Raw genomic sequence first — 27,900 nt, forward strand, 5'->3', positions numbered from 1 at the left:
GCACTCTCCTGTTGATTTCTGAATATAACGAGACACCAGATTTGTTCTTTTTGTTATGAAATACGTGCATAAATCATTCCCAATGGTGCTACTCTTGGCTGAGTATCAATCCACAAATTGACAGATATACTATTGCTGTTCTGCAGAACAATTAACATGAAGAACATTATAAGTGAGGTTGCCTATAAAAGTGTGGCTCATTATAAGTAAGGTTGCTTATAAAAGTGTGGCTCATTATAAGTGAGGTTGCCTATAAAAGTGTAGCTCATTATAAATGAGGTTGCCTATAAAAAGTGTGGTACATTATATATGAAGTGCTTATAAAAGTGTGGCTCATTATAAGTAAGGTTGCCTATAAAAGTGTGGCTCATTATAAATGAGGTTGCCTATAAAAAGTGTGGTACATTATATATGAAGTGCTTATAAAAGTGTGGTGCATTATATATAAAGTTGCTCATAAAAGTGTGGTACATTATAAATGAAGCTGCTTATAAAAGTGTGTCACATTATATGTGAGGTTACCTATAAAAGTGTGGCACATTGTAAGTGAGGTTGCCTATGAAAGTGTGTCACATTATAAGTGATGTTGCCTATAAATGTGTGGCTCATTATAAATGAGGTTGCCTATAAAAGTGTGGCACATTATAAGTGAGGTTGCCTATAAAAGTGTGGCACATTATAAGTGAGGTTGCCTATAAAAGTGTGGCACATTATAAGTGAGGTTGCTTATACAATTGTAGCACACTTTCAATGGCACTATAAAGTCAGGATTGTGCTGATTTGCTGTTAAACCCTACATACAACGTGATCAACTTACCTCTTTAACATATATATTGGAAAAACATATGGTAATCATTGTTTGATAATCTAGCACAAAGTTGTGAATAACACCATTCTCAAGGCTAATTTTGGTCTGATGTCTTTGCCATTATAATGGAACTAAAGCTGACTCCAGGTTATACCAGTTTCTGGATAAGATATGTTCATAGAAAATTTAACTAAACAGACAGAAAATACGGAACTTAAGTGGACAGCATACATTAAACTCCACTTGGTGCAAAAATTTATTTGGGCAACAAATCAATTTTGCCAAAACAATACTGAATGTTTGTAAAAAGATCTTGGTACTTCACCACCTTGTCCCCACCATCCTAAAATCTTTGTCCCTGCGGTCAAGACCCAGGAGAGAATAACAGAAACAGGGACAAAAATCAATTGCACATTTGAATTTGTGTTATCGGTGTCACACCTTGGATCACAAGGGCTGACACCTATGCTGACATGACTTTCCTTTCCGGAGAAGTTGTAATTACAAGATTTTCAAGATGGCTACTTTGGTGGCCATACTGGATGTCAGATTGGCAAAATTTTCATGGAGAACAAACTAGACATTGTAAAAAGTCTTTCTTGTGAAATAGCCATGTTGATATGACAATCTATTCCAGTGGAGTAGTGATAGCAAGATTTTCATGATGGCAATTGTTGTGCTCATATCGGATCTCTGGGTGGCACCATTTTCACAGAAAGTCTTTGGTGGAAACCCAATGCTGATATGACTTTCCATTCTGGAGAAGTGGTGATAAGATTTTCAGGATGGTTATCATGATATTCATTTAGGACAAAGCAGACATCATATTGAGTCTTCAGGCATAGCAATATGTTGTTGTTGTTGTGGGGTTTAACGCCATTTTTCAGCACTTGATTGGCTATACATGGCGGCCAGTATTAATGGTGGAGGAAGAACCTGGGAAAACCCAGGAAAGAACCACCGACCCACGAGAAGCTACTGGCAAGCTTTCTCACATACCCACATTGGCTGAATCTTAGACTCGAACCGCCGCAGACAGAGGTGAGATGGCAGTGATCCGTAACGAAGAGCGCTTTAGACCACTCGGCCACTCGGGGCCCCGGCATAGCAATAAGAAGATTTTCAAGATGGCCACTGTGGTGGCTATATTGGATGTGTGCAGGACCATTTTTATATAGCACCAACTAGATATGATAAGTCTTCTGCTGAAAACCCCAGAATTTGACTTTCTCTTCTGGAAAAGAAGCAATAACAAGATTTTCAATATAGCTTCTGTGGTAGCCATATAGGCTGTCAGATTGGTACACTTTTCATTTAGAACCAACTAGACATCATAAGAGGTCTTTTAGTAAAACCCTTTTATTCATAAGATTATCCTTTATAATTTAACAATCATAGATTTTCATGCTGGCTACTGTGGCAGCTCTACTAGATGTCTAAGCGGAACCAATTTCATACATGACCAACTAATATTGTCTGGTGAAAACCTCATTTTGACATGACTTTCAGATGGTTGCTGTGGCAGCCATATTGGATGTCAGATCACCACCATTTTCATTTAGGACCATCTAAACATTGGGATGAAAATGTGTGCATGTTAAGTTTCATGGATATCCTCTAAGCAGATTATTAGTAGTTGTTGTTGTTGTTGTAGGGTTTAATGCCATTTTTCAGCACACGATAGGCTATACATGGTGGCCAGTATTAATGGTGGAGGAAAACCCCGGGAAATCCCCGGAAAGAACCACCGACCCTCGAGAAGCTACTGGCAAGCTTTCTCACATACCCACATTGGCCGAATCCAAGACTCGAACCCAGGCAGACAGAGGTGAGATGGCAGTGATCCGTAACAAAGATCGCTTTAGACCACTCAGCCACTCGGGGCCCCATTAGAAGTAGTAGTAACAATCTTGTGCTAATGGATCGACATTGGACAATGTACAACAGACCACTGGATAAGCTCTTCTAGTCTCTGACAATGGGAGCTAAAAAGGGGGAATTTTCTGAATATATGAGATTTAATTAAGAAACAAAAGTTGTGCTTGAAAATATGAGATTTAATTATGAAAAAAGATAGTGCTTGAAAATATAAGCAATTTTGGTAGAATTAGAAAAATTTTCATTGTGATTTTTTAAAAAGAAATTATTTAGTGCACCTGTGCATTCAAAACAGACCCTGGGATTACATACATATCACAGCCAATTAATTTTATAACTGAAACAAAAGACACAAAATACTCAAATACCAACACAACAGTTGGATTCAAAATCTGTAATACTATACTACATTTAAAATACTATACTGAATCTGTAATACTATACTAAATTTGAAATACTATACTATATCTGTAATACTATACTAAATCTGTAATACTATATCTGTAATACTATACTAAATTTGAAATACTATATCTGTAATACTATACTAAATCGGTAATACTATGCTAAATTTGAAATACTATATCTGTAATACTATACTAAATTTGAAATACTATATCTGTAATACTATACTAAATCGGTAATACTATGCTAAATTTGAAATACTATATCTGTAATACTATACTAAATTTGAAATACTATATCTGTAATACTATACTAAATTTGAAATACTATATCTGTAATGCTATACTAAATTTGAAATACTATACTATATCTGTAATACTATACTATGCTAAATTTGAAATAAATTCAAATACTATATCTGTAATACTATACTAAATTTGAAATACTATACTAAATCTGTAATACCATAAAAAGAACTCAATCTGCAATACCATAACCATAAAAAGAAACAGGCTGGTTCACAATGTTAACTTTGTGCCTGCTGAGGCAGAGCAGAAGGGGTGCTATTTACATAAAATTGTTGTACATTTGGAAGGTAATTTTTTTTTTACACCCTGAACCTTCTAACATACATGGACCAAGTTATTTAGTTCTGATAACACAGTTCTGATGACATGTAGAACTCTGCACCAATGTAAATATTTAGGTAAACAAACTATAAACCAGTCCAGAAACAGGGCACTCAGCTCAGTATAATGCTAACACTTCATTACGCATCAATTCCAAGTTGCACACGTATAGACCACTCAAATTAAGGCACTGCACATGAACCAACATAATGCAGCAGTGCTGTTTGTAACCAAATCAGATTTTCTGCTCACTTTTTGTTCCCAACCTAAGTCTGCTTTTGAGAAGTACTTCAACTCCTTCATGTCATCAAACAGCATGTCATCAGAACTGTGTAGGATTGCATATGCATGCATGTATACATTTGCATTTTTGTAAGCATGCACATTTCCAATACACAGAGCAAGTAAAATGTTTCCTCAATTCATCCCCTACGTGAGGTTTGAAGACAATGGCTGCAGGTACATCTAAAGGGATGGTATATGCTGATCTTGTAAATATATTTTATCTGAACTTTCAATTATCTTTATTACCATTTTCAATAAGAACAAATTCTACACCAGTCTTGTGATGCCACTTACAAAAAACTTTTATGAAGAAAAAAAAGGCAAAACCAAGTTGATACAATGTTTTATCAACAATATTCAAATTGAACCACAATCAATGCATGTTACTAATGAAGCATTATAAAGTATTTATATTGTAACACTTTATGAACTTGGCTTCCACTATATCTATCTGATTAACCACTAAATAAATACACATATCAACTTCCACCATCCACTGACACAGGAATGTCAAAAACAAATTTATAATATTACACTAGTCTGTTCAGTAAATTCGGCTTCAATATCTGCATGCCAGCAAAGAAACAAAAAAAAATTATATTAAGTTTCAACTTAGAACTAATGACAAGTTCTAAGGTAAATGTACAAAAAAATGTTTCATAAACACCATTCTTTCTGATCAGCAAGTTTCACCAAATAAAACAAAACTTTTATGTATGGGACAGTTGATGGACATGAAACTTGAATGTAATGGACAGTTGAGGGACATGAAACTCGTATGTATGGTACAGTTGATGGACATGAAACTCAAATGTAATGGACAGCTGAGGGACATGAAACTCGTATGTATGGTGCAGCTGATGGACATGAAATTTGTATTTAAAGGAATTGATGGACATGAAACTCATATGTATGGGACAGTTGATGGACATGAAACTCACATGTATCGGACAGTTGATGGATATGAAACTCATATGTAATGGACAGTTGATGGACTTGAAACTCATATGTAATGGACAGATGATGGACATGATGTAAGTGACCTTCAAACATTTTTGTCCATCATTATTATGAGAAATTAAGTTTGGTGAATACCGATTTCTTAAAGATTAACTGGAAGCCCAATCCATTTATAAAAAAGATAACTAGTTCCATGTTATCTTCCATAATCTTAAGCATCAGATATTGATATATATGCCTACATGGAGGTAAATTAGTTCTACATTACTGATGGTATTTAATAATGATAGATATATAATGGGTAATTTCTGCTATATCAACCCAGCAATCAAGTCCCTGGCCCAAGGGCAGTCCATACCCAGTGATAATGCCTGCTCCTACCATATGTACTCTCGAATAGGTCAAACCCAAGTGCAAACAATGAAGACCCTAATATGGTGTCATGTGGTCTATGGCACTTGCCTTTACAGATCATCATGATGTCACCTCTGTCTGTATAGGTTTTCATCTCAGGTTTAGCCTGTATGGGTATGTGAGAAAGCTTTCCAGTAGCTTACAGTTATATTTCATGGTTCTTCCTCCACCAGATATACTGGCTGTCATGAACAGAAAAATGGCATTAAACTATGACAATAAAATCCTTTTCACCTATCTCCTCAAACAGTTCAAACTGCTAACTTGTTGTCAAATGGTCTTTCCTGGCACAGGTACAGAGGTTCCAATCTTCCAGATGATTTCGAGAAAATATTATGACTGCAAATTATGACACAGATGACAATATTATGCTGTTTTTTAAAGAGGGGTTACCACTGCAGATTACACCAAATTTTGGCTCCTCTGCTACAATGCCAAAAATGTGCATTCCTGAAGTTAAATGGAATGCATCATGTCTGTGTTGTCAGATAAAATAATGATATACAAATTATGTATGCTTTTGTAAAAAAGCAGTCTTTATCCAATTTTCAGGATGTAGTCAGATAGATGCAGCACTGGTTAACATTTGCAATGCCAACTGAAAACAAGTTACTCCCCTGAGTGTTCTTCAGGGAAGTGGTCTCTCATTTAGATTTTCTATTTTATATATTTAACTATGACTTACCTTAAGACATGTATAGATTTGACTGTATCTCTGGGCATGTAGAATGAAATATTTTGCGTGTTCTGTTCAACAATGTGCTCTCGCGTCAAAATTTCATAGATTGAAGGAGGGCGTGCCCCTAATGACATGTTAATGGGTCGTACAAGGTTCAACGTCACCTTTAAAAACCCTTGGAATGCTTCACCTGAGGGATCCTTCTGCAAATGAAAGGGATTATCTTTGTATTCTCATAGTAAGCACACGCCAATCATACAAATAACGAAAAAAATTACTTCTGATGAAACCTTCCACCCAACCAATATCATTTTAATCGTTCTTATGAAACAATATCACTTATTTATATTAATCCAACAGCACTAACTATGATACATTTTTTACTGTCAAATAGGATAAATACAAGAATGAAAGCTCGACTGAATTAAGTTTGTTGTGGGTATTTACTGTTCAAATAAAACCACGTTTAATTCCAAAATTAAAAATGGCCTAATATTTGCAACTAATGTCCTTATACTCAAATTCAAAATGTAACTTACAAGAGCAAAATTTGCTCCAGGAACTATTTTGTTGAACTCGGTTATTCGTTTCTTGAGCTCCTCTCTGTTAAGTGTGGCTTGACTAGGTTTTGGAGGCAGTTTCTCCTCAGGTATAGTTCCTGACCGATACCCACTGTCTGTTTCATCTTTCTCCTGAAATGCAACCAACAAACAAAAATTCATAAATCTAGTCTCAACAACAAGTTCTGACCCTGACTTCTAACCTTTGGCCTATCAAGGAACAGGAATTTTCTGTCGAACCTTTGACCTCTGGCCAATAAAGAGAGAGAAGTCTTCATTCATACAATGAATTCATTTGCTAAATTATATGATGATCCACTCCTGTCTGTGTTTGTTCAAGCAGCCATTTCAACATCTGTAATGAAAATCTGACATCAAAGGAATAGACAAGTCAATGACTGAGCTGGTGACCAATATTTCTTGCCTTTTGGGATTATGTTCCTGGCCAGAGGTGAGAGATCGAAAACACCGATTACTTCTTTGAGAACTGAATAATTTAATGAAGAATTTTCTTCATTTGGTTACCTTGCCCGTAGTAGTAGTATTTTAACTCTACAGAGTATTGGTACTTAAAGTACGGAAAATTAAACTGTGCCCCATAACAAGTAATTTATAGTCTAAAAAGAACTGTTCACGTACTGATCCAAATAACTCTGATTTTCAACAATTTGGTCATTTCATCACATGAAATCTTGTGTGATAAATTCGTTATTTCCAAAGTTTGATGAGATGTACATGCAGAAACAAGCAGTATCATTTCACAATCCTGATATGGGATAAGAAATTACGATGAGACTGACACAAGATAACAAAATTACTATGTGACTGACATGGGATAACTACTATGCAACTGACATGGGATAACAAAATATGTGACTGACATGGGATAACAAACTATGTGACTGACATGGGATAACTACAATGTGACTGATATGGGATAACAAATTAATGTACTACTAAATTGCCCTGTCTAAAATACCAATCCAGCTGGACAATGTTGGTCAGTGTTCAACTGAAATATGTGAACCCAATCATTCATTGCACTTCTTTATGTGTGATATTTGATTTATTACTTAATAACAAATATTACCCTTAAATCAACAATGGCATATCAATAAAAAATACTGCAAATCACAACTTTTTTAGTCTACAATTTCAGCAAAGTACACAGATTAACAATCTCAGAAATGGGCATATCTTTAAGACAGTCAAACTTTGCACGAAGTTTCATTCACCAGCTTGTAAGAAGTCACAAAGTGTTGATATTTCAAAAGTAATTATCACACACAACAGAGAGAGAGAGAGAGAGAGAGAGAGAGAGAGAGAGAGAAAAGAGAGAAAGAGAGAATTCCTTTGAAATATGGTGGCAAATATTGAATTTGGAAGGTAGGTTCATGTAACTCACACAACAGTTATCCTCCCTGTACCTTGGCAGTTAGCAGCCAGGAACAGTCCTGAGGATTATTACATTTCATTGCATAATGGCTAAATATAATACTCCACCATAAAAAGTCCAGTGCAGTCAGCATTTTAATGTAATTTTTACGAAAGTAAAACTTCTGTCTTTTACATGTTTCCAAAAAGGGTAGAAATACTCTAAACAGTTTTGCTAATTGGTATGGAGAAAAAAAAAACACCAATAACCTTGTGAAAAAGAAATACTGTAAACAACTACCATACATACTCACAAGTCAGGTCCAACTGTAACATGATACAATCCATCATCTGCAGTAGCATAATGCACCAGCAGATCAGGGTTTATGCTCTTTGTTTTAATCATTACCCCTAACAAGCAGTATAGACCCAGATCTATGGGTGCATTATGCAATGGTAGATCACGGTTTAAGAAATTTGCAGTTGGATATGACTTGTGTGCAAGTATATATGACATATTTAGTAACTTTATCACATTTTACATCGTGAACATTCTGCAAAAATCACTGAGCTCTTTGTAAATAATACTCTGAATCGCATACTTGCACAATAAACAACCAATATCAAGAAAATTAGGTCCTCAAATTTTGTATAACTCTTTTACACTTTGCCTAACTAATTCATATTAATTTCAATCACCAATGCCAAACAATTACTTTTTATATTCTAATGAAAAGCAAAACTGCCTTCATCTGGAATATTTCATGATAAATAAAGTTTTAACACTGGTATTTAGGTATTACATACTGTATTTACCTGTCTATAATCACACTGAACTGGTAACCACATAGACCAAGATCTGCCTATTATGCACTAATCAGTTATGGTCCACACTGTTCATTTTACTGATTTATAGTAAACAGCACAGATAAGGAGAGCAAGTGAAACAACACAAATTATCCACTGTCTATGCTTCTCACAGCTGGGCTTTCATTAAATACAGATGTAAAGACAATCACTGCAGTGAGATACAATTTCCTGCATCATCTAAACTGATGATGCGGTACTTTTCAGCATTCCAATACACACACACTACATGATATAATTTGCATACAAGATGTGCATTTCAATTTATGGATGCAGAAGACAAATCTGTTGTAAACCTACAGTGGATGGTTCTGATGCCAGCTCTACGGAAGGTGATGAGGTAAACAGTGTCTGCTCCTCGTCAGCAAACAGTTCCATCCCCTCGTCCACATTGTCTGCCGAATCCTGTGAGATAGACTTGCAATCCAAGGTGACCAATGGCCTGCACTTGTGATGACATGTCAATTGACAATCTGCAATGAAACAAAATTGAATCAGATTATAATCAAAAGCACTTTTTTTTATCTATGATATGACTAATAAGAGAACACAGTTCTCTCCACTTGTTTAGTAACCATGGATGCAGACTGAGTGCAATGTGGGCCAACAGGAATTTGAACCCTGAAGCTGGTCGTATTTCCTTCTTGACATATTTATTTTTGTTTAGCATAAATTCATATCAGCCTCATTTCTCCTAGTTCTCCTTTTCATCAACATTTTCAAAGTAAGCAATTTTCCAGGAAACTGTACAAGTGATGGCTTTCTTTTCACTCCATTAAAATATTACTTTGGACATGTACATTAGTGCCTTACAACAGAAATATTTCCCCAATATTTTTGTTCAGTATGTTTTTTTTGCTGGGGTTGAAAAAAAAAATTGGTGGATTTTCAAGCACTGTAGAACAAAGGATTGTTAGGAGTGAAGTCAACTCGAAATAAATTTGCCAAATGCTTTGTAATATCTATTTCCCATTCTCTGACAAGCATGAAAATAGATACATACTGAGAGCATTGATGCCTTATCTGCCCTGTAACATGGCACCTTTTGAACAACTAGCTGTTATATTTTTTAAAAAAACTGGAGTGCAGCCTCAGTTCTTTTCTGCCCCTTTCTACTAATCGATACCATCCACAGTCACACCTACAAACCATTAGTTTAACACAGTTATCATATTAAAGGGGTCACAGTAGAAGCTGGGTCACAACATTCCACAAAAATTTTAATATCCACACTTCCCAGTGATGTCTCAATTTACAAACTTGCAGTAACATTTAGCATTGTTGTTAACACTGATCATTTAACTTTAGAGAACCCTGAAATTGCTTGCAGCCATATGAAAATCAAATATCAAGTATATCATATTAGTTTACAAAAAATACAGTACTTATATATCCTTCATTATAATAGAAACTTTGCTTTCATCTCAAGTATAGTAATGCAGAAGGCAAAATGAAGGATTGATTTTCTACAGGAGTTGGCGAAGGTGGGCTTGGGGACACAATGAAGTCATTATCTGACTGGTTCCTACGTGATCCATAACTTAATATTAAGTATGGCTTATTTCACACCTACAAAGGGTTAACTTATGTCATACTAAATACAAGTAGTGTTGCAAACAGCAGCCACAGGACAAAACCTTATTATTTGTTAAGTATTTTACTCGGAAACTGAACCTAATAACTAATGGAATTGTTCATTTGCAACCAAACCTACTCAGCGTTCAGTTTCTGCATAACAGATCAGTGCAAAATCACTGATAACAAATTGTTTTGGTCTGGGTACTCAAATAACTTTTAAGTAAAATAATAGTTTGCACTGTGAAAAGTGATAAATTTGTTGTTTTTTTTCAATCACCTTAGGTAAGGATGTCCACCATAACTTTAAATGTAATGAGAAAGAGAGAGAGAGTCAAATGAAGATATTTTTTCAGCAAGTTAAATCTTGAGGAAAAACTCTTGAAAATAGTTTTTTCTTTGTCTATATAAAGATTAAACTATTTTCATAACCTCGTGTATCCAACAAATTCTCCATTTGTTAGTTTGACAATGGCTTATTATTGTCCCTCCACTGAACCAAGTCATGTTTTTATGCAGGGATATATTTGGGTTCCATTTAGAAATGAGCTTGGTCCAAAAAAATTTTAAATTGACAGTAATTATTATAATTTTTTTACAATGTATTATAAATACTGATACAATTTTCTTATCTATCCACATGTATGAATAATAAGCTCTGGCATGTATGTAATAAACATCAGAGTATCAAACTCAACAGACCACTCATTGCTTAGATATTATAATGCAATATTTCAACAACAACAAAATGTAAAGAAATAAAAATAGGTCATTTAACAAGGTGCATTTAGTATTCTAACATATCCTTTCAATATTTTTTTCCGCTATCTTCCCTTCTTTCAGATTTAATTAACAGTGACATTTTGTGAATATCCACAAGCAACACACATGGAAACCCAGTTCTTACGCTAATTTGTACTGATTTCAAAGCTCAACACCTGGATGAAGTAACAAGTTTGATGTACAACTGACGCTCAGTTTACCCATAGATGCATTCCTGGGGTTAGAGCATAAATTGAAAGTAAATTTCCCCCTAAAGATACCTGCAAATTAAATAAGTCTTTGGGCAAATTATATCTCAAGTACTGGTTATTTATGTGTATGTTTCAAAGAAATAGCATAATAATTCACTGCACTGGTGACATGTCAGTCACATATTAGTTCATTATCACTTGTCAGTCACATAGTAATTTATTATCCCATGTCAGTCACATTGTAATTTGTTATCCTATGTCAATCATAAATAATTTGTTATCCCATATCAGTCACATAGTAATATGTTATCCCAAGTCAGTAACATATTAATCTGTTATCCCATGTCAGTCACATTCTAATTTGTTAACCCATGTCATTCACATAGTAATTTGTTATTCCATGTCAGGATTGTGAAATGACACTGCCTATTTCTACATGTACATCTCATCAACCTTTGAAAATAACGCAGCATTGAAAGTTCAGATAAAATATATTTACAAGATCAGCATATACCATCCCTTTAGATGTACCTGCAGCCATTGTCTTCAAACCTCACATAGGGGATGAATTGAGGAATCATTTTACTTGCTCTGTGTATTGGAAATGTGCATGCTTACAAAAATACAAATGTATACATGCATGCATATGCAGTCATACAACATTTCATGTGACCAGATGACCTAGTTGTTGAAAATCAGGGTTATTTGGGTCTAGACAGGAGCAGTTCTTTTTAGACAATAAATCACTAGTTATCGGGCACAGTTTAATTTTACTTACTATAAGTACAGACATTGTAGACTTTAAATATAACTACTATGGGCAAGATGACACAATGAAGTAAGATCTTCATTAAATAATTAATAATGGGCAAATTTTATCTCAAGTAAAGATTATAATTCCATAATTTTCAAAGAAATTTCAATGAAAGTAATACATATAATAATTCACTGCATTGGTGAGTGACGAGATGCACACACATGAGCTGTATACAGTCACAGTGCATGGCATCAGTGATGGCATAAAAATGAACACCATGGTACAAATTGAATGTCATTTTATCAGTATAAATGGCACCAAGATGAAAGCATGGAAATTACATAGTTTAAGGCAGCGTCATTTGTAATGTTTTCCAATAGCAACCAATTTCATTTTGTGGATATTGTGTCATCATTAAATCTAATGAAACCAACAATGAAAGGGACAAATATAACTCCTGTGTATAAACATAAAATGGCAGATGCCTCAGACTTGATTCCTCCATGCAGGAGACTAACTGACCTTTATACAGACCTCAAAAAGTTGTCCAGTACTAAAACTTTGAAGCATCTGCCATGGATGCAAGAGGTCGTGGGTTAAAACACCTGCTGAGTCATACCAAAAACTTATAAAAATGGTACTAGCTGATGCCTCGCTTGGCGCTCAGCATTAAGAGGTTAGTGTTAGGACTAGTCAGTCTGGTGTCAGGATAATGCGCTTGGATGGGACATGATGTCTGTGGCATGATGCCCCAGTGCAGGACATCACTTTAAACTGCCACACTGCAGACATCATAGTGATATGACTGGAAAATTATTAAAACTGCCACACTGCAGACATTGTAGTGATATGACTGAAAAATTGTTAAAACTATGTTCAAAATCTGAATCACACACACACACACTAAAACTTTGATGAAAATTATCCATTCAGTCCTCCTCTAAAGTGTTAGTTCAGTGTGCCTGAACAACAATTTGCTTTGTTTTTTGCTGCAGGTGAGAAGAATATGTCTAAATCCAAGAGGTTTGGGCTATGCAAGTTACCATGGTACAATATACATGGTGCTGAATCCATGGGTGGTTTTATACAACTTACTGGGAGTGGACAGTTTTATTGATATACAGCCAGGTCAAATCAAAGTATATGGGGTGGAAATGCTTATATCACTGGACAACAAATTTTTACAAAAGTCATGTTACTGAAATAAAATTAGTCAATTCTTATCAATTTTTATGTGCTGAACACGAATATGACAGTCAAATTGCAAAATTGGCTCTAGTTTTTTTGTAATCTGCAAGAAATTAATGTTTACATAACGAAATGCATTCCAATAGTAAAAGGTCAACTGTAATAGCCTACCTATAAAAAATCAAGTCATTGACTACATCTTAGATTTCTTCGCCTGTCTCTTGTACAGCTGTTCGGGAGCATCTCTGAGGAGTGTCCAGCAGTAGTCAGCCAGCATTGTAATGGACCATTTTCCCTGGTATCTTTGTTCCATTGTTGCGATATCTTGATGAAAACGTTCGCCGTGTTCATCACTAACAACACCACAGTTGCTAGGAAAGAAATCCAAATGGGAATGAAGGAAGTGAATCTTTAGAGACATATTGCAGCCAAGTTTCTTATACTTCATCAACATGTCTTCTACTAGTTCCTTATAGTTTTCTGCCCTAACATTTCCGAGGAAGTTTGTAGAAACTAGGCGAAAAGCATTCCATGCTTGTTTCGCGTCACCTTCCAGCAAGTTGTTGAACCGGTCATCTTTGAAAAGCTCTCGAATCTGAGGACCCACAAAAACTCCCTCTTTAATCTTTGCTTCGCTGAGTCGAGGGAATTTTTCATGCAGGTATCGGAATGCTGGCAAAGTCCGGTCAATGGCTTTCACGAAGTTCTTCATCAAACCTAGTTTGATGTGAAGGGGTGGTAGCAAGATTTTCTGAGCCTCAACCAGAGCTGGGTGTTGGATATTCTTCTCTCCAATGGCTACATTCTGCCTGTGAGTCCATTCCTTCCTCATGTAGTGCATTTCCCTTGCTCGGCTATCCCACTCGCATAAGAAACACATGTATTTTGTATATCCTTGCTGCAGTCCCATTAAAAGGGCAACTACCTTCAAATCACCACAGAGGTGCCAGCTGTACTTGTTATACTCAATGGAATTCAGTAGCTGCCTTAAGTTATCGTATGTCTCTTTCATGTGGACAGCATACGCTACTGGAATAGATGGAAGAATGTTTCCATTGTGCAAAAGCACAGCCTTGAGACTCAGTTTCGAAGAGTCCACAAATAGTCTCCATTCTTGTGGGTCATGAGTGATTTTTAAAGCATTCATGAGGCCCTCAATATCGGAACAGAATATCAGATTACTTTCCTTTCTGAAGAAAGGCTCCAATTGCTGGTGGCGCTTTCGATATGCAGTAATTGTGACATCTTCTTCTAGAAGATTCCATTGTTGGAGTCTTGATCCTAGCAATTCTGCCTTGTTCTTTGATAAGTCCAAATCACGAATCAGGTCATTTAGTTCTTCCTGTGTTATTCTGTGTGGGGTTGATGATGCACCACAGTGATAATCTGGATCACTGCATGCTGATGGACCAGGAGAAGAACAGGTCGACTCACCTTTGTCTTCGTCAGATGAATCAAGAGAATATTCTGCTGGAGGTTCTGGAATAGGAAGTCCCTCACCATGTGGAACTGGTCTCAATGCAGACGGAATGTTTGGGTAGACTATTCTCGACTTCTTTTGCTTCGTTATTCCGCCGGAAAGAGGAGGAACCAAGCAGAAGTAACAGTCATTTAGGTGGTTGCTTGGCTCTCTCCACACCATTGGGACTGCAAACGGCATTGATGACCTTTTGCAATTCAACCACTGTGAAAGCTGTGTTGTACATGTAGCACAGCATATATGCGGAGCCCAAGGCTTGTCTTGGTCACCAACCTTGCATCCGAAGTAAAGATGATATGCCTTCTTCACTTGAGAATTGATACTTTTCTTCTGGTTGGCAAATGTCACTTCCCCACAAATATAGCAAAAATTGTCCGCGGTATTAACACACTTTCGAGGCATTACTGTTCTTTATTGTACGTAAATGGATAAAATAATAAGTTTTATGTAACAGTAGCTTGAACTGTCTCGCACAACGTCTAAAATATTTTAAATGCTGAACCTATCTGATTGGGCTTTATATAGTACACTGCTTACGTCAGCTTCAGCAGCCGCCTGGCATTAGTATAATAGGCCTACACATGTATAGTACACTGCTGACGTCAACTTACTTCAGCAGCCGCATGGCATTAGTATTGCATTGCATCAGAAAATGATGCAATCAACTGTGGATGATGTGAGCATGATGGTATTATGCAATGTTACATCATTATTCCGGATGTTGCTGCAGTCCTACTGGAGAAATTTACACAGTGAAACATAGAAAATGAGGTATATGAATATCTTCAAAACGAGAGCCAATACAAATTTTTCACGGTTATATTCGTGTTCGGCACACCAAAATACTACAGATTAGGGCCTTTTCAAGTCAGTAATGATTTCACTGTTGACCAGTGTATTCAGCATGGTCTGAGCATGGAGTGGCATCTAGTCAGGAGAAATCCACTGATTACTGATTAACAGCTCAAGTCCTTTGATACAGAAGAATGCTAAAACTAAATCAATACCAGCATGAGAGTTTCACCTTCTGGTACTGAAATTCATTTCCAAAGGTAAATTAACTACAGCAAACCTATGAATATTTGAACAGCCCTTGAAAGAAAGCTGGAATCTGCAACACAAACAAACAAACAAAACAAAACAAAGGGTATTGAGTACTTAAAGACACAAAAATGTCCAGTCAAAATGCCAATGAGAAAAATAGGTATTATATGTAAAACTAAACAATGGGTCGAAGAGAGTTCATTACCATTCATCTAGGTTATATTACTGTAGTGGGCAATCACAAAAAAATCCCTTAACAAAACAACTTTCGTTAGTTTTCAAAACATGCAACTCTAATTTCATAATGGTATCATGTTAACTCTTGTCAAAGTAAGCTGATCTATACTTTTCATAGGGATCATAAAAAAACAATGAAATGCACAAGAAAGGCTTCTTAAATTTGACTAACATTCTATTAACCAAATATTACCCTAACTATGTAACAACAAAAATAAACAAAGGAGACAATGTTTGGTGAAATGATAAAAATGTGATGGGTCTAGACACATGGAAAAGAAAGGACTAGTAGTGAAAAGACATGTATTTATACATTGCTAGAAGCGTTTTAGTTCCAATAGTATGCCATTATCTTGCAACTGCATTATTAGCCACTGATTTTTTCTTATCATCATACATGACGTATATTGCCATAAACCATTCATATTCTCATTTACCCCTGTATGAACCCATGCAAACAATATCAGATCCAGAGGATGTTGCATCTACTGTAGCCATTACTTTCCAGAAATGTTTGACATTCACTTATTCATCTATAATCTACAGGGTCCAAGAGATGGCCTCGATATAATACATGAAAGTATACTTTTCCTCTGTTTCTTGTAACCTGCTATCTTCTCTCACAATATAGCAGCAATAGTATGATTTAGATGAGTCTTTCGCACTTGGGGAGGGGGGACTTCTTGTTTCCTTGGCACCTCCTCAAGCTGATATGACCTGATTATATTACTTGCTTAAGTTTTTAAACTGGAAGACAAATTTAGTGTGTGTTATAATGCTGAGCAAGAAAAGAAAATATAAGAAATTGCCGCTGACTGTTGCGGAGTTCTGAATTTATACCTTTCATCTTTTAACATACTTATGTGAGTTTCTTTTACAAATGAAAAAACTGAATTTGTCTTTTTTCAATTCTAAGAAAGACTGACAAAACATACAAATCTTTTTCTCAATATTAAATTTTCACAAAGTAAGACTGGTGTATGTATGTTGTAAATCATAAAATCACATTTATACATGCTGGTTGTTTTTTTTATCATCAAGCATGAAGAAATTCTCGCATTTCAGTGATACCCAAGTTCATTGTCTGGTTTGCTTATAGACTGGTGCTTGAAAATATAAATACACATGTAATGAAAAGCCATTGAAAATACATAATTCATTAGTGACTGAAACCTGAAACATCTGCTGCATAATACAGACTTGTGGCACACTTTATTTTCATTGTTATCATCAGAATCCATTATCAACAAATGAAAGCAGATTATGCAAATATAAACTCCATCCTCTTCCACTGACATTTTCAAACAGCTGTCATTTATTTTCCAGTAATATCAAAAGCAGTAATGGCATGCTAGAAAGCAATAAATTGTCAAACTGTTTATTCACACAACTGACAGATTTGAAATTTAAACTGGCATAAAAGTACACAGCATCCTGGGTATGTAAATGTAAACACTATATCCCACAAAATCTGATTAAATGAAGAAAAAAAAAAGCAAAGTCATTCAACCACAAGTCTTGAGTTCCAATTAGAATAAATATTGTACCTGGATGCCAATATATGCAAATCAAAGATTACTTTGATGTATTTCTGACATCTGCCCTTTTAAACACTGGTAAAGACCAAATTTATTTGGAAAACAGAAAATTAAACACTTCCTCTGAAAATCAGTCCTTCCAGACTAATATTACATGTAAATAAACTTAGCCTTTGGTAGAAAAAAACAATTTTTAAAAAAAATTAACATAAAATTTTGATCTTCTAATTAAACATAAAGCTATTCCTACACTGAACTTCTACAGTTGTTATCTGTAGACTGTACACTACACAAAGTGAAACTTCCGACTTTGGGCCAAGGGGACTGGATTTACAAGAGGGAATTCAGATTACTGAGGATGTATTTTCAAAGAATGAGATATGACAGGTTTATCCTTGAAAGAATTGATGTCAATGAGTGGTCAGCTTGCCAGACTTGTGACTGAATGGATACAGGTTAGAATTCTATCACTGCAACAGCCTTGACTGGCTACCATGGTGTGTCCTTGGGCAAGGCACTTTACAGAACTGGCTCAGTTCTAAATAACCTTCGCATGTTCCTGTGCCTTAAATCATAACCCAAACCAAACTATCCTCTTACATACATGTATACAGAAATATTCTGACAACCACATCAACAGCTGCTAAAATTTTAACAGAGATATTCTGATAATAAAGATTTCACTCGATATTTATACATGTGTTTCCATGGAAACTTTCATTTTACTCTTTCTTGCCTTAGGCTGTTTAAAGACAACTAACTGGATGGTCACAATTCTAAGTAAGTTTCAGTTTTAAGGGATTCATTTTAGTGTAAAATTAACAATTGGACCCCAAGAAAATATCAGTTTTCAGAGCAGAGGGATTTGGTTTACAGAGTGAATGTTTATTAAAAATTTTGAATAGAAGAAAATATTTGGGACCAGAAAAACGATTAAGTTTCAACATTGTGTTCTGCTAAACACAAAAATGTATGCCCCCCACATTTAATTAATCCCCCTTAAAAACAAGGACATGAAAATCGTGCACCATTGATTTACCTCGATCATAATAGACCACATAATATTGATTACAAAATAACAAAGTTCAATCTGATCAAGTAAGCACTTGACTTCCAAAATAAACTGCTATAATAAAGCACTTAATAAAAATGACTTCAACAACTGAGCAATGAGGTGCTTTCATCGATTCTCTAGTCACTAAGAACATTTTACAACCTGCATCTGGCACGGCTATAGTGACTGATATAGGTTTTTGGTATTCTCTGGTAACGTCTCTACTGTTACATGCACTTCTAATGTATATGACATAATGCCACTGTCAAAAAAAACAATGGCTGTTGCAATGCCCATAATGAAGACAAAGAATTTGAAGATTTGTCATTCAAAAAATCCCAATCCTTTGTTGAAACATAACATAAGGGGTCTATTCATATATTTTGATAATCGTATAAAAGTTATACACACACACCTTACCCTAAGAAAAATGTATAATTTCCCCATTAACAAAATGCCAGAGGGGGAAAAGTTAAAATCCAGGAGAAATTACTGTTTCATGGGATTTCTGTTAATGAGGTTTCAGTTTTGATAGGTTTCAATGTACTTGTCATCTAATGAGCTTGTGTAATATATATATATATATATATATATATATATATATATATATATATATATACACACACACACACACACACACAAGATTATTGGTTAATTTCTTTGATGACTAATGACATATTCAAGCTTCTATTGTTGGAAGACAAAAAAAGACTCCCCGTCATAATATGACATATTTGCTACTAATATATCCACACTAATAGGATATTTTGGTGTGCAAGTCACAGGAAATGAAGCAATTTGTTTCTATTATATATTTTCCTGTACACCCAAGGTCAACAATTATCTCAAGGCCACATTTTAATTGGTGACAGTACCTCATCACACTTGTGTATCATCAGCTAGCTGCTGTTGTGCCATATGATTGTTTGTTGGCAATAGGCAATGATGGTAACCATGTGAGATTTGTATAAATATCTATCATCTGATGTGACATCATGGAAAACCTCAATGTTAGTAAACTAAGTAACAAATGATATCACACATTTTTACAGAGAATGTGCTTGTTTATAAACGGTTTTTTGATTAATCTAACAGGTACCACTGATGGAAGTGAAAGTACTTTATAATGATTATGGATTCTTATTCACTTTCATGATGAAAATTTTTTTGTTCCCCCCAACAAAACAATATCAATACAAATATTTTGTCTACAGTGAAGATAATTTAGCATTAAAAATGAAAAATTTCTTTAAGTCAATTTTAACAAAGAACATAACATTTCAAGCATGATGAATCATCTACAAAGAGAGTTACATACTTTATTATGTCTTCAACAGCAATTTCAATACTTATAGCTTAACTGCCAATGTACAGAGATTCATCTTCATTGTAATCTTGGGGAAAAAGTTTTTAAAATTTCCAATATGATCAACAACGGCATAATGGATCCCTTTCAAACCATCAATGACAAAAGAAACTGTTATCAAGATAAAAGATTATTTTTCTAATGAATGGCTCAATAAAAGTTCCACTATATCTTAGCGTTATATTTATTAAAATATATAATGCACACAGAGCAGTTTGCCTGCCAGGTGTAAAATACAGCGACTACCTTTACAGACTCCACTGTAAAAACGATAAACTATTCTATGCATTAGAGTGCTTATTTATCATGTACATTTAATGGCCAATGCCTTTATGTGATATTGTCAGACTTTTAAAGGCAAAATGCCAATTATCTAGACATATTATTACAAGCTGATAATATCCATCACATAAAAATGTATTATATAATAGACAATTTCTGAATTACTTCCCTTGGGCAATAGCCATATGACCTCTGAGTCTTTCCTGAACAGTAATGATAAATCCATATAGCATTACAATACCAATGAATCACCAGTCCCCATTTCTTCTCAGATCGATTGCATTGCCGAGGAATCTATTAAATCTAAGCTTTAGATTGCCATGTCATTATCAATGGAAATCAGATATGTTTATGTTTTCATTGTAAATCATATTAACTCATTCATTAAATGAAATTATGTTTAAAAAATAAGACTACAAGTAATTTTGTTATTAACAACCACCCTCACATACCATAGTTATTCTAATTGATGCTCCTGGAGCGGTGCAATTTTCAAAGAATGAGTGGGTGTGTTTTTGAATACAGTACATCACTGTTTGACTGAAAACGTTCATAAATTATATTGTTTTGATGTTTGTAACGCTTGTTAGATTAATCATGCGTTTTTTTTAATTATCTGAGTATGTCATAATGGATGTCTATAAGCCTTGATAAGGGAGGAATTTCCTTTTGGGGGGAAAAAAGGGGGGTATTTTAAGTGGGGTTTCTATTAGAATAAATATGGTATATACATACTCTGTAAAAGATTCAGAAGTAGGTATGAGTGGAGAAGGCTGCAAAATTTTGGGATATTAATGACTTGACAGATATACAATTTTGTATCTTGTAAGTGTGAAAAGGGAATGTGAAAAGATAAAACCTTTTTTTGAAAGGATTCATTGTAGTAAAAAGATTCGAGTATAACTAACAACTTCTGTAAAAATGTTGGTTTGATCAATTAGCCAGCCAGATGATGCAACCTAGTGTCCATCTTTCCAACCATAGGTATACAGGAATAAATGGCCATGGTAAATGACTCTTATTTCATCAAATTTCCTCTTTAAAAAATCACATACTTGGCGAAGGCTTTTGAATTTGCAAAGATCAAATATTATTTTGGGAGGTTTGAATAACCATAATGATGAATTTATTATGGAGTTTTGCAGTTTCAGCAAGTTGAATTCTTGATGTTCCATGATGTCAGCAAAATGTGCTATCAACATGACTTATCAAACCATAATTTTGTCAAACTATAAACTAAGACTGGTGTTGTGAGATGATGACTGTTATCAAAACAAGACTTTGCTATCACACCAAATCTGTGTTATCAAACTATATATATATATATATATATATATATATATATATATATATATATATATATATATATAGTCAAAGACCATTTTCAAATCATGACTGTGTTATCAAACTGAATAACTTAATATTGTAAATCACAAAAGAATAAACAAAATTTAAGCAAATTTAGCAAGAAATAATTTTTGCAAACATTTTATCTGCATTAAATTCTGCATTGAAAATATCATAATGCATACAATACAAAACTATCCTGATGACAGTTAGATACAAGTGAAGACCATTTTAACAGAGTAGTTGGACTAACAGATGTTGGCAGCAAGTAATGCAATTGATGTTTTGTTTTAAAGTTTATTTGAACATCCTTTACTGTCAATAGTCATTCATGTTATCTGCAATCTGATAACTGGTCTGCGTTGAAATAAATCAATTACATTCATTTAATTTGTGATAAGGCAGGATATGCCCATTATGATTAAAATGGCTTTATGATAAAATGTTCGTCTCCAAGATCCTAATATTAAAGATTTTTGGTGCTTTACAGTACATTTTTTTTTTTTGTGCAAGGACAAAAGGGAAAAACAGACTTAATTAAACACTGCAACTTACAGTACATTATTACCAGTGTTTGGACATGCGGTAAATACAGAATTAAATAAACAATGTAAATTACAGCTGATTTTGTATTGTGTTAGCATGGGTAGCTATGACTGGACAAGTGATAAATACTGGCTTAAATAAACAGAGTTTTACAGTACATTTTTAACTGTCTAAAGACAAGGGGTAAATAAAGCCTCATTTAAACATAATGATTTATTTTATTTTATTTGTTGCCAGAACAATCTTACTTATTCATAGATTTGTTCCAATTCATGAGTTTGGTCAATCACTGGTATTTAATCCTTTACCTCATGCAAGCCCCTTTTGACGCCTCTACTCTATTCGCATGGAAGTGCCTTTTGACGCCTCTACTTCATTCACATGGAAGCGCCTTTTGACGCCTGCTGTACACATCAGCCATTTTAAGCATTAGATACTACATTCATTTCTGTGAATGACAATTATGTCAGATCACGTGGTCACTGTTTATGATCTGGTCGAAATCTGCTATTTAAAGTAACTAGGTCATAATCTCCACTCTCCAAAATGGAGGTCATGGATTTCATTCAGTACTTACAAAGTTTTCACGATTAGAATCACAACTATGACCGCTTCAATAACTTAGGTAAAGGCTCTGATATTGATGTAGGCAGCAATTAGTTTTTTTTTTAAATTATCAAATTCAGATGACTTAGTGATGTAGATGCAGACAAAAAACTTGTAAATTTCAAGTATGAGAAATGGCAGCTATGGTTGGTCACGTGGCTTCACTGACTTGACGGTGAATGAGTTCTCTCAAGATTTTAAAGCACATAAAAAATTCTTCTCTGGAAAATAATTACACAGCTATAACAATCGGACTTTACTCTTAAATTTTTCCACACATAATAGCTGTGTACCAAAAATGCAAAATAGTTAAAATTGTTGTTAAATGTAACATATGCTACAGTGCTTAACATTTAACAGGCAGGCCTATGCATATGGTGTGGAATAGGTAACAGGTGTTCTATTTATAGCGCACTCCACTGAGTAACTTTGCTCTATGAGGTAAAGAGTTAACGAAATCATCAATAATCAATTAGGTAATCAACTGTTCATTAATCGGCTGATCATTAAATTTAACAAATTCCCAATATTGATCACCCATAAACCATCTGTATGTCATCCATAAATAAACAATGAATAAAACACCACCTTAAGTACAAATTTTGAAAAATAATTCAAAATTAACCCCATTTATCTGATAGTTCGGTTAATCTAATGTGCTGAAGAATTGTTGATTTCACCAGACTATTCTTCAGTGCTGTGCCTTAGGTGCACCATTACATGAATACTGCGATATTTTATCACCCAAATATGTTCACAATGTGCATGTATTACAGTGTGCATAAATTTGTCAAGTTGTAAACTTTCTTCCATTTTATTCTCCTCAAGCAGTAGTAAACATTTTGAGTACAAATGGCCCAAGCTCATGACTGGTTCTGATACAGTATACCGTGATGCAGTCACAAGCCCAGTAATTGCATCTGGAATCAATACAATAAAACAGTCAAACAATAAACTGCACCACTTCTACAGCTGGTCACGTTTTTAGAGGTTCTACTGCTGCATGTATGTGCTTACAATGAATCTGCCTGTTATAAGTAGTAAAACATGAACATTTTAATATGTACTTCAGTAAATTGGTCCATGACCATGAAAGTGCTTAAGATACCATAAAGCCTTCAGAGTTAGGTAATCTGACAGTTTTATGGAAAACAAATGAAGGCAATCTCGAGACATTTTCAAAAAGACTGGACAGAAAGGAAAAATAATCCCTGGCTTTGTGGGCACTGTCTTAATAGGAAACAGCTGATGGCAAAGTAAAAGTGTTCCCTCAAATCTCAATGTACCCTAAAATACTGGTTTGAGAAAGAGTGTCAACTAAAAATTCAGATCTGGGGATAACAATCCTGCTATATTTCAAACTTTCCAAAAGAAAAGTTAAAATAAATGATTATTTGCTTGAATGATATGAGTGATGTTGCTGACTTTTTTCTATTAGTAACAGATTAATTTTGATAGCCTTCATTGATTTTTAGTGCAACAGATGCAAATGTTCTACAAAGTAAACATCTGTGACACTGGTATGTTATAAGAGACACAGAAAACAGATAGGTGTACATGTAAAATATATTACATGTAAAATATATTACATAATCTCTCTTAAATCCCCTGATACCCTAAATTGGAAAAGGCACCAAGGCCCATCAATCTGGAGAAGAAAGATAATCGACAAAAAGTCAGGAATTAATTACTATAATTGGGAATTCAGCACGATATCTCATTTGGACATGGGTCCATAACCAGTCTCTGCAAAGGGAGTCACTAAAAAAAAAAAAAAGACCAAATAATTATAGTATATGAGATGACTATGCATGCTTCTTTGATTCAACAATAAATTTCAGATATTGGCTTTATGGACCCCTAAAATTGTATTATATATCCAAATATTCTTATAACTGTGACAACGGGTTACAATTCAGATTTTACCTACTAACCTGGCAAGGAGGAGGATGCAGGAAACATGATTTCAAAATTAAATTTATTCCATGTTCTTTTCCTATATAAAACATGGACTACTTACAAGAAATTCCAGTAGCCCAATGATTTTTTACTTGCCTATGTTATTTACAAGATATTCCAGTAGCCCAATGATTTTTTTACCTACCTATGTTATTTACATGAAATTACACTAGCCCAGTAATTTTTACTTGTCTTGGCTAGTTGGGGTCCATCCAAAAAAAGGGTACAGGAAACAAGGGTAAAATATCACATTTTGTTATATTTCTTGGACTATTGTTTGATTATGAGACTGACTAAATTACTAACAGTTTTGTTTGTATATATATGTTCAACAGTATATGTATTACAAAACTGCATGAGTTTTTTTTTTGGGGGGGGGGGCATAAATGTACTTAGCAAACTTCCAAGGGCTATATCCCTTATCTAAATTTATCACTGTTATCTACTTATCATGGTGAAACATAATACAGAAATATACCACTCCCTCAATCAGTGCACACAAAGAAAATTTACCGATACACATAAGCATGAATGACCACAATATATCTGCCAAGGTGCACAGACAATGTGTATTTATTTCTCACCTAAAGTTAGCCAAGTAATAAGTATCAGAAACAAATGTTGATGACCTTAATTGATCTCATATCACCCAGGTGTTTACAGTTATTGAGGTCTTAGTATTCAGTGGGAAAATTGTATGCACCCACAAGACACTAATTAATGGAACCAGCCAGAAGGAAAGAAATTATCTGATGATGTCCTCTCCACTCTCAGCATTTGAGTTACTATGCTGACTCCTCTTGGGTCAATGTGTGTGTGTGTGTGTGTGTGTGATTTGGATTTTTAATGCAGCTTTAACAATTTTTCAATTATATCACTATGCTGTCTGCAGTGTGGCAGTTTCTAGTGATGTCTAGCACTGGGACATCATGCTGCAGATATATAGCATGATGTCCCACCCAGTCACATTATTCTGACACCACGCCAACCAGTCCTAACACTAACCTCTTAATGCTCAGTGCCTAGCAAGGCAGCTGTTTCACCATTTTTATAAGTCTTTAGTATGACTCGTCTGGAGCTCGATCCCACAACCTCCTGCATCCTAGGTGGACGCTATAACCACTAGGCCACTTGGGTCAATGATTTTAATGATGACAGAAAAAATCATGTCAAGGTAATATGCATCAACTTGACTGCACTGTTTGGGTTATAAATAAGTATGCACCCAAAAATGTACCCACATAGTTTTCATAACCCTGTGACTAATTTTTCTCAAGATTAAAGTATGATCTCATCTGACACAAGGTCCTTTCTTACAATATCTGGCACAAGGTCATTTCTTACAATATCTGGCTATCTGGCACAAGTTCATTTCTTACAATATCTGGCACACAATTCACTTAAATGCAGTACTCTTATGGATGTTATGAAATATATTTATCACCATTTATATGGCATATCTAAGCAAGAATCTTCAACAGTGATTTTGCTGATTCTACAATTTCTACATAACGTGGAATTAGACTCGGCTGAATGGTTTTAAATTGAAAAAATCTTGTAGTACCACAAAACTAATTTTTTTTCACACTGGCATCAATGAAGAACCTTCAACCTTAACAGTTTACATTATTTTGTGACCTAGGTATGCTCAGGTATTGCATTCAAAAGCTTTTAATGATTTTGAACATGCAATCTACTAGACATCTGAATTAAACTCAATTTAAACTGCAGAGGATGAAAGACACTCCTAACAAATTATACTTGATCTATGTTGAATCAGTTGAGCAGAATCTACATGTATTCTAACCTGCATTTAATGATTCACTTTTGCAAATTATATTACAATGCCAACTGCTAAACAATTTTTTTTCTACAAATTCTATGAAAATCATAAAAGTTAGCAATTTCGTGCTTTAATTATCATTATTATTATTATTATCATCTCAATACATGGATTTTCCTTGTACTCAAAATGACACAACTTGGCTTCATTTTAAATACAATCTATTTTCACAAGTCCAACTGTGAACAACATACACTGTAGCCCCTTCTCTGCAATCAAATACTGCACCATCAGACTGGGGTTGTTTGTTGTATTTATTACTCCAAACAAACTGCACAGACCTAGATCTGCTGGCACATTATATGACAGCAGATCTGGGTCTATGCAGTTTGCAGCTAGAGTTGATTTGTAGGCATATTTCGTACTTCAACTGTTTCACTTGACAGAGAATTGTCTGGCAATATATATGGAGCTTCTTGATGAGATGTGTTAAATATGCTTAGTGGACATTATTCAAGATCAAAAGAAAGTATATGTTGCAATTTTGCCTTGTTAAAATTTATTTTGACATCATGTAATGAAGATAAGCCTTCCAGTGACAAAAGAACGTTACAACAATCCATGTCAGACAGACACCATACATCCTTGTCATCCACAGCAAACTTCAGATGACAGTCACTTGCTTTGTAATGACATAATACCAAATGTCTATTCAGCCCAAAATGAAAAATAGAAATCAAATGTTTCAAACCCAGTCACCTCAGCCATTTATAACCAATGATGAGTGAAGACAAAGGGCAATTTGAACCCTGCTAGGCTTCCTTGGATATGGTTGTTAAATGTGAAATACCATACACAGTTATGTACAAAAGATGACACTGTAAACATTTCTATAATATGGCCATATGACCTACCAACATTTTAAGGCAAAGAATAAGGAATCCAAGTCCTGCCCATGCTAATTTACATAACCCTTTTCTAATGCAAACAAAAAGTATGAAAATTTACAGACTTGTTACATGAAGCAGAAAGTAAAATCAAATCCAACATATTTATGAAGAAAATATTATATTCCCTAAATTTTAGTTCCGATCCTGGGAACATTTCCCCCATGTCGACCTACATAATCTAATATGAGATTACTCAAACCAAGATGTTGATAGACATCTAGCAGATGATGAAGGAAGGTTGACTGATATGTAGGAAAGGCTGGTAAAGGAAGGATCCAACAACTGGGATTTTAGGATATTCTATAAAATAAAATAAAATTAAACATTCTAAAATAAATTTTAATTAGCCACTGAA

At 34.6% G+C, this 27,900-nt stretch overlaps 1 protein-coding gene across 4 annotated transcripts in view; it reads right to left on the minus strand.

The window, feature by feature from the left end:
• Positions 1-27,900, minus strand: part of LOC149793620 (ras association domain-containing protein 1-like) — a 117,035-nt gene that overhangs the window by 27,769 nt on the left and 61,366 nt on the right. For all 4 annotated transcript variants that reach the window (XM_089967590.1, XM_089967589.1, XM_089967591.1 and 1 more), the window contains 3 exons: positions 9,160-9,332; positions 6,598-6,750; positions 6,065-6,261 (listed from right to left, as the gene is read on the minus strand). In XM_089967590.1, the coding sequence (XP_089823716.1) occupies positions 6,065-6,261; positions 6,598-6,750; positions 9,160-9,332 (523 nt within the window). The remainder of the gene's footprint in view (positions 1-6,064; positions 6,262-6,597; positions 6,751-9,159; positions 9,333-27,900) is intronic.

The sequence above is a fragment of the Sinohyriopsis cumingii genome, chromosome 8, assembly GCF_028554795.1.
Source record: "Sinohyriopsis cumingii isolate HCF-2022 chromosome 8, ASM2855479v2, whole genome shotgun sequence".
Classification (NCBI taxonomy): Eukaryota; Metazoa; Mollusca; class Bivalvia; order Unionida; family Unionidae; genus Sinohyriopsis; species Sinohyriopsis cumingii.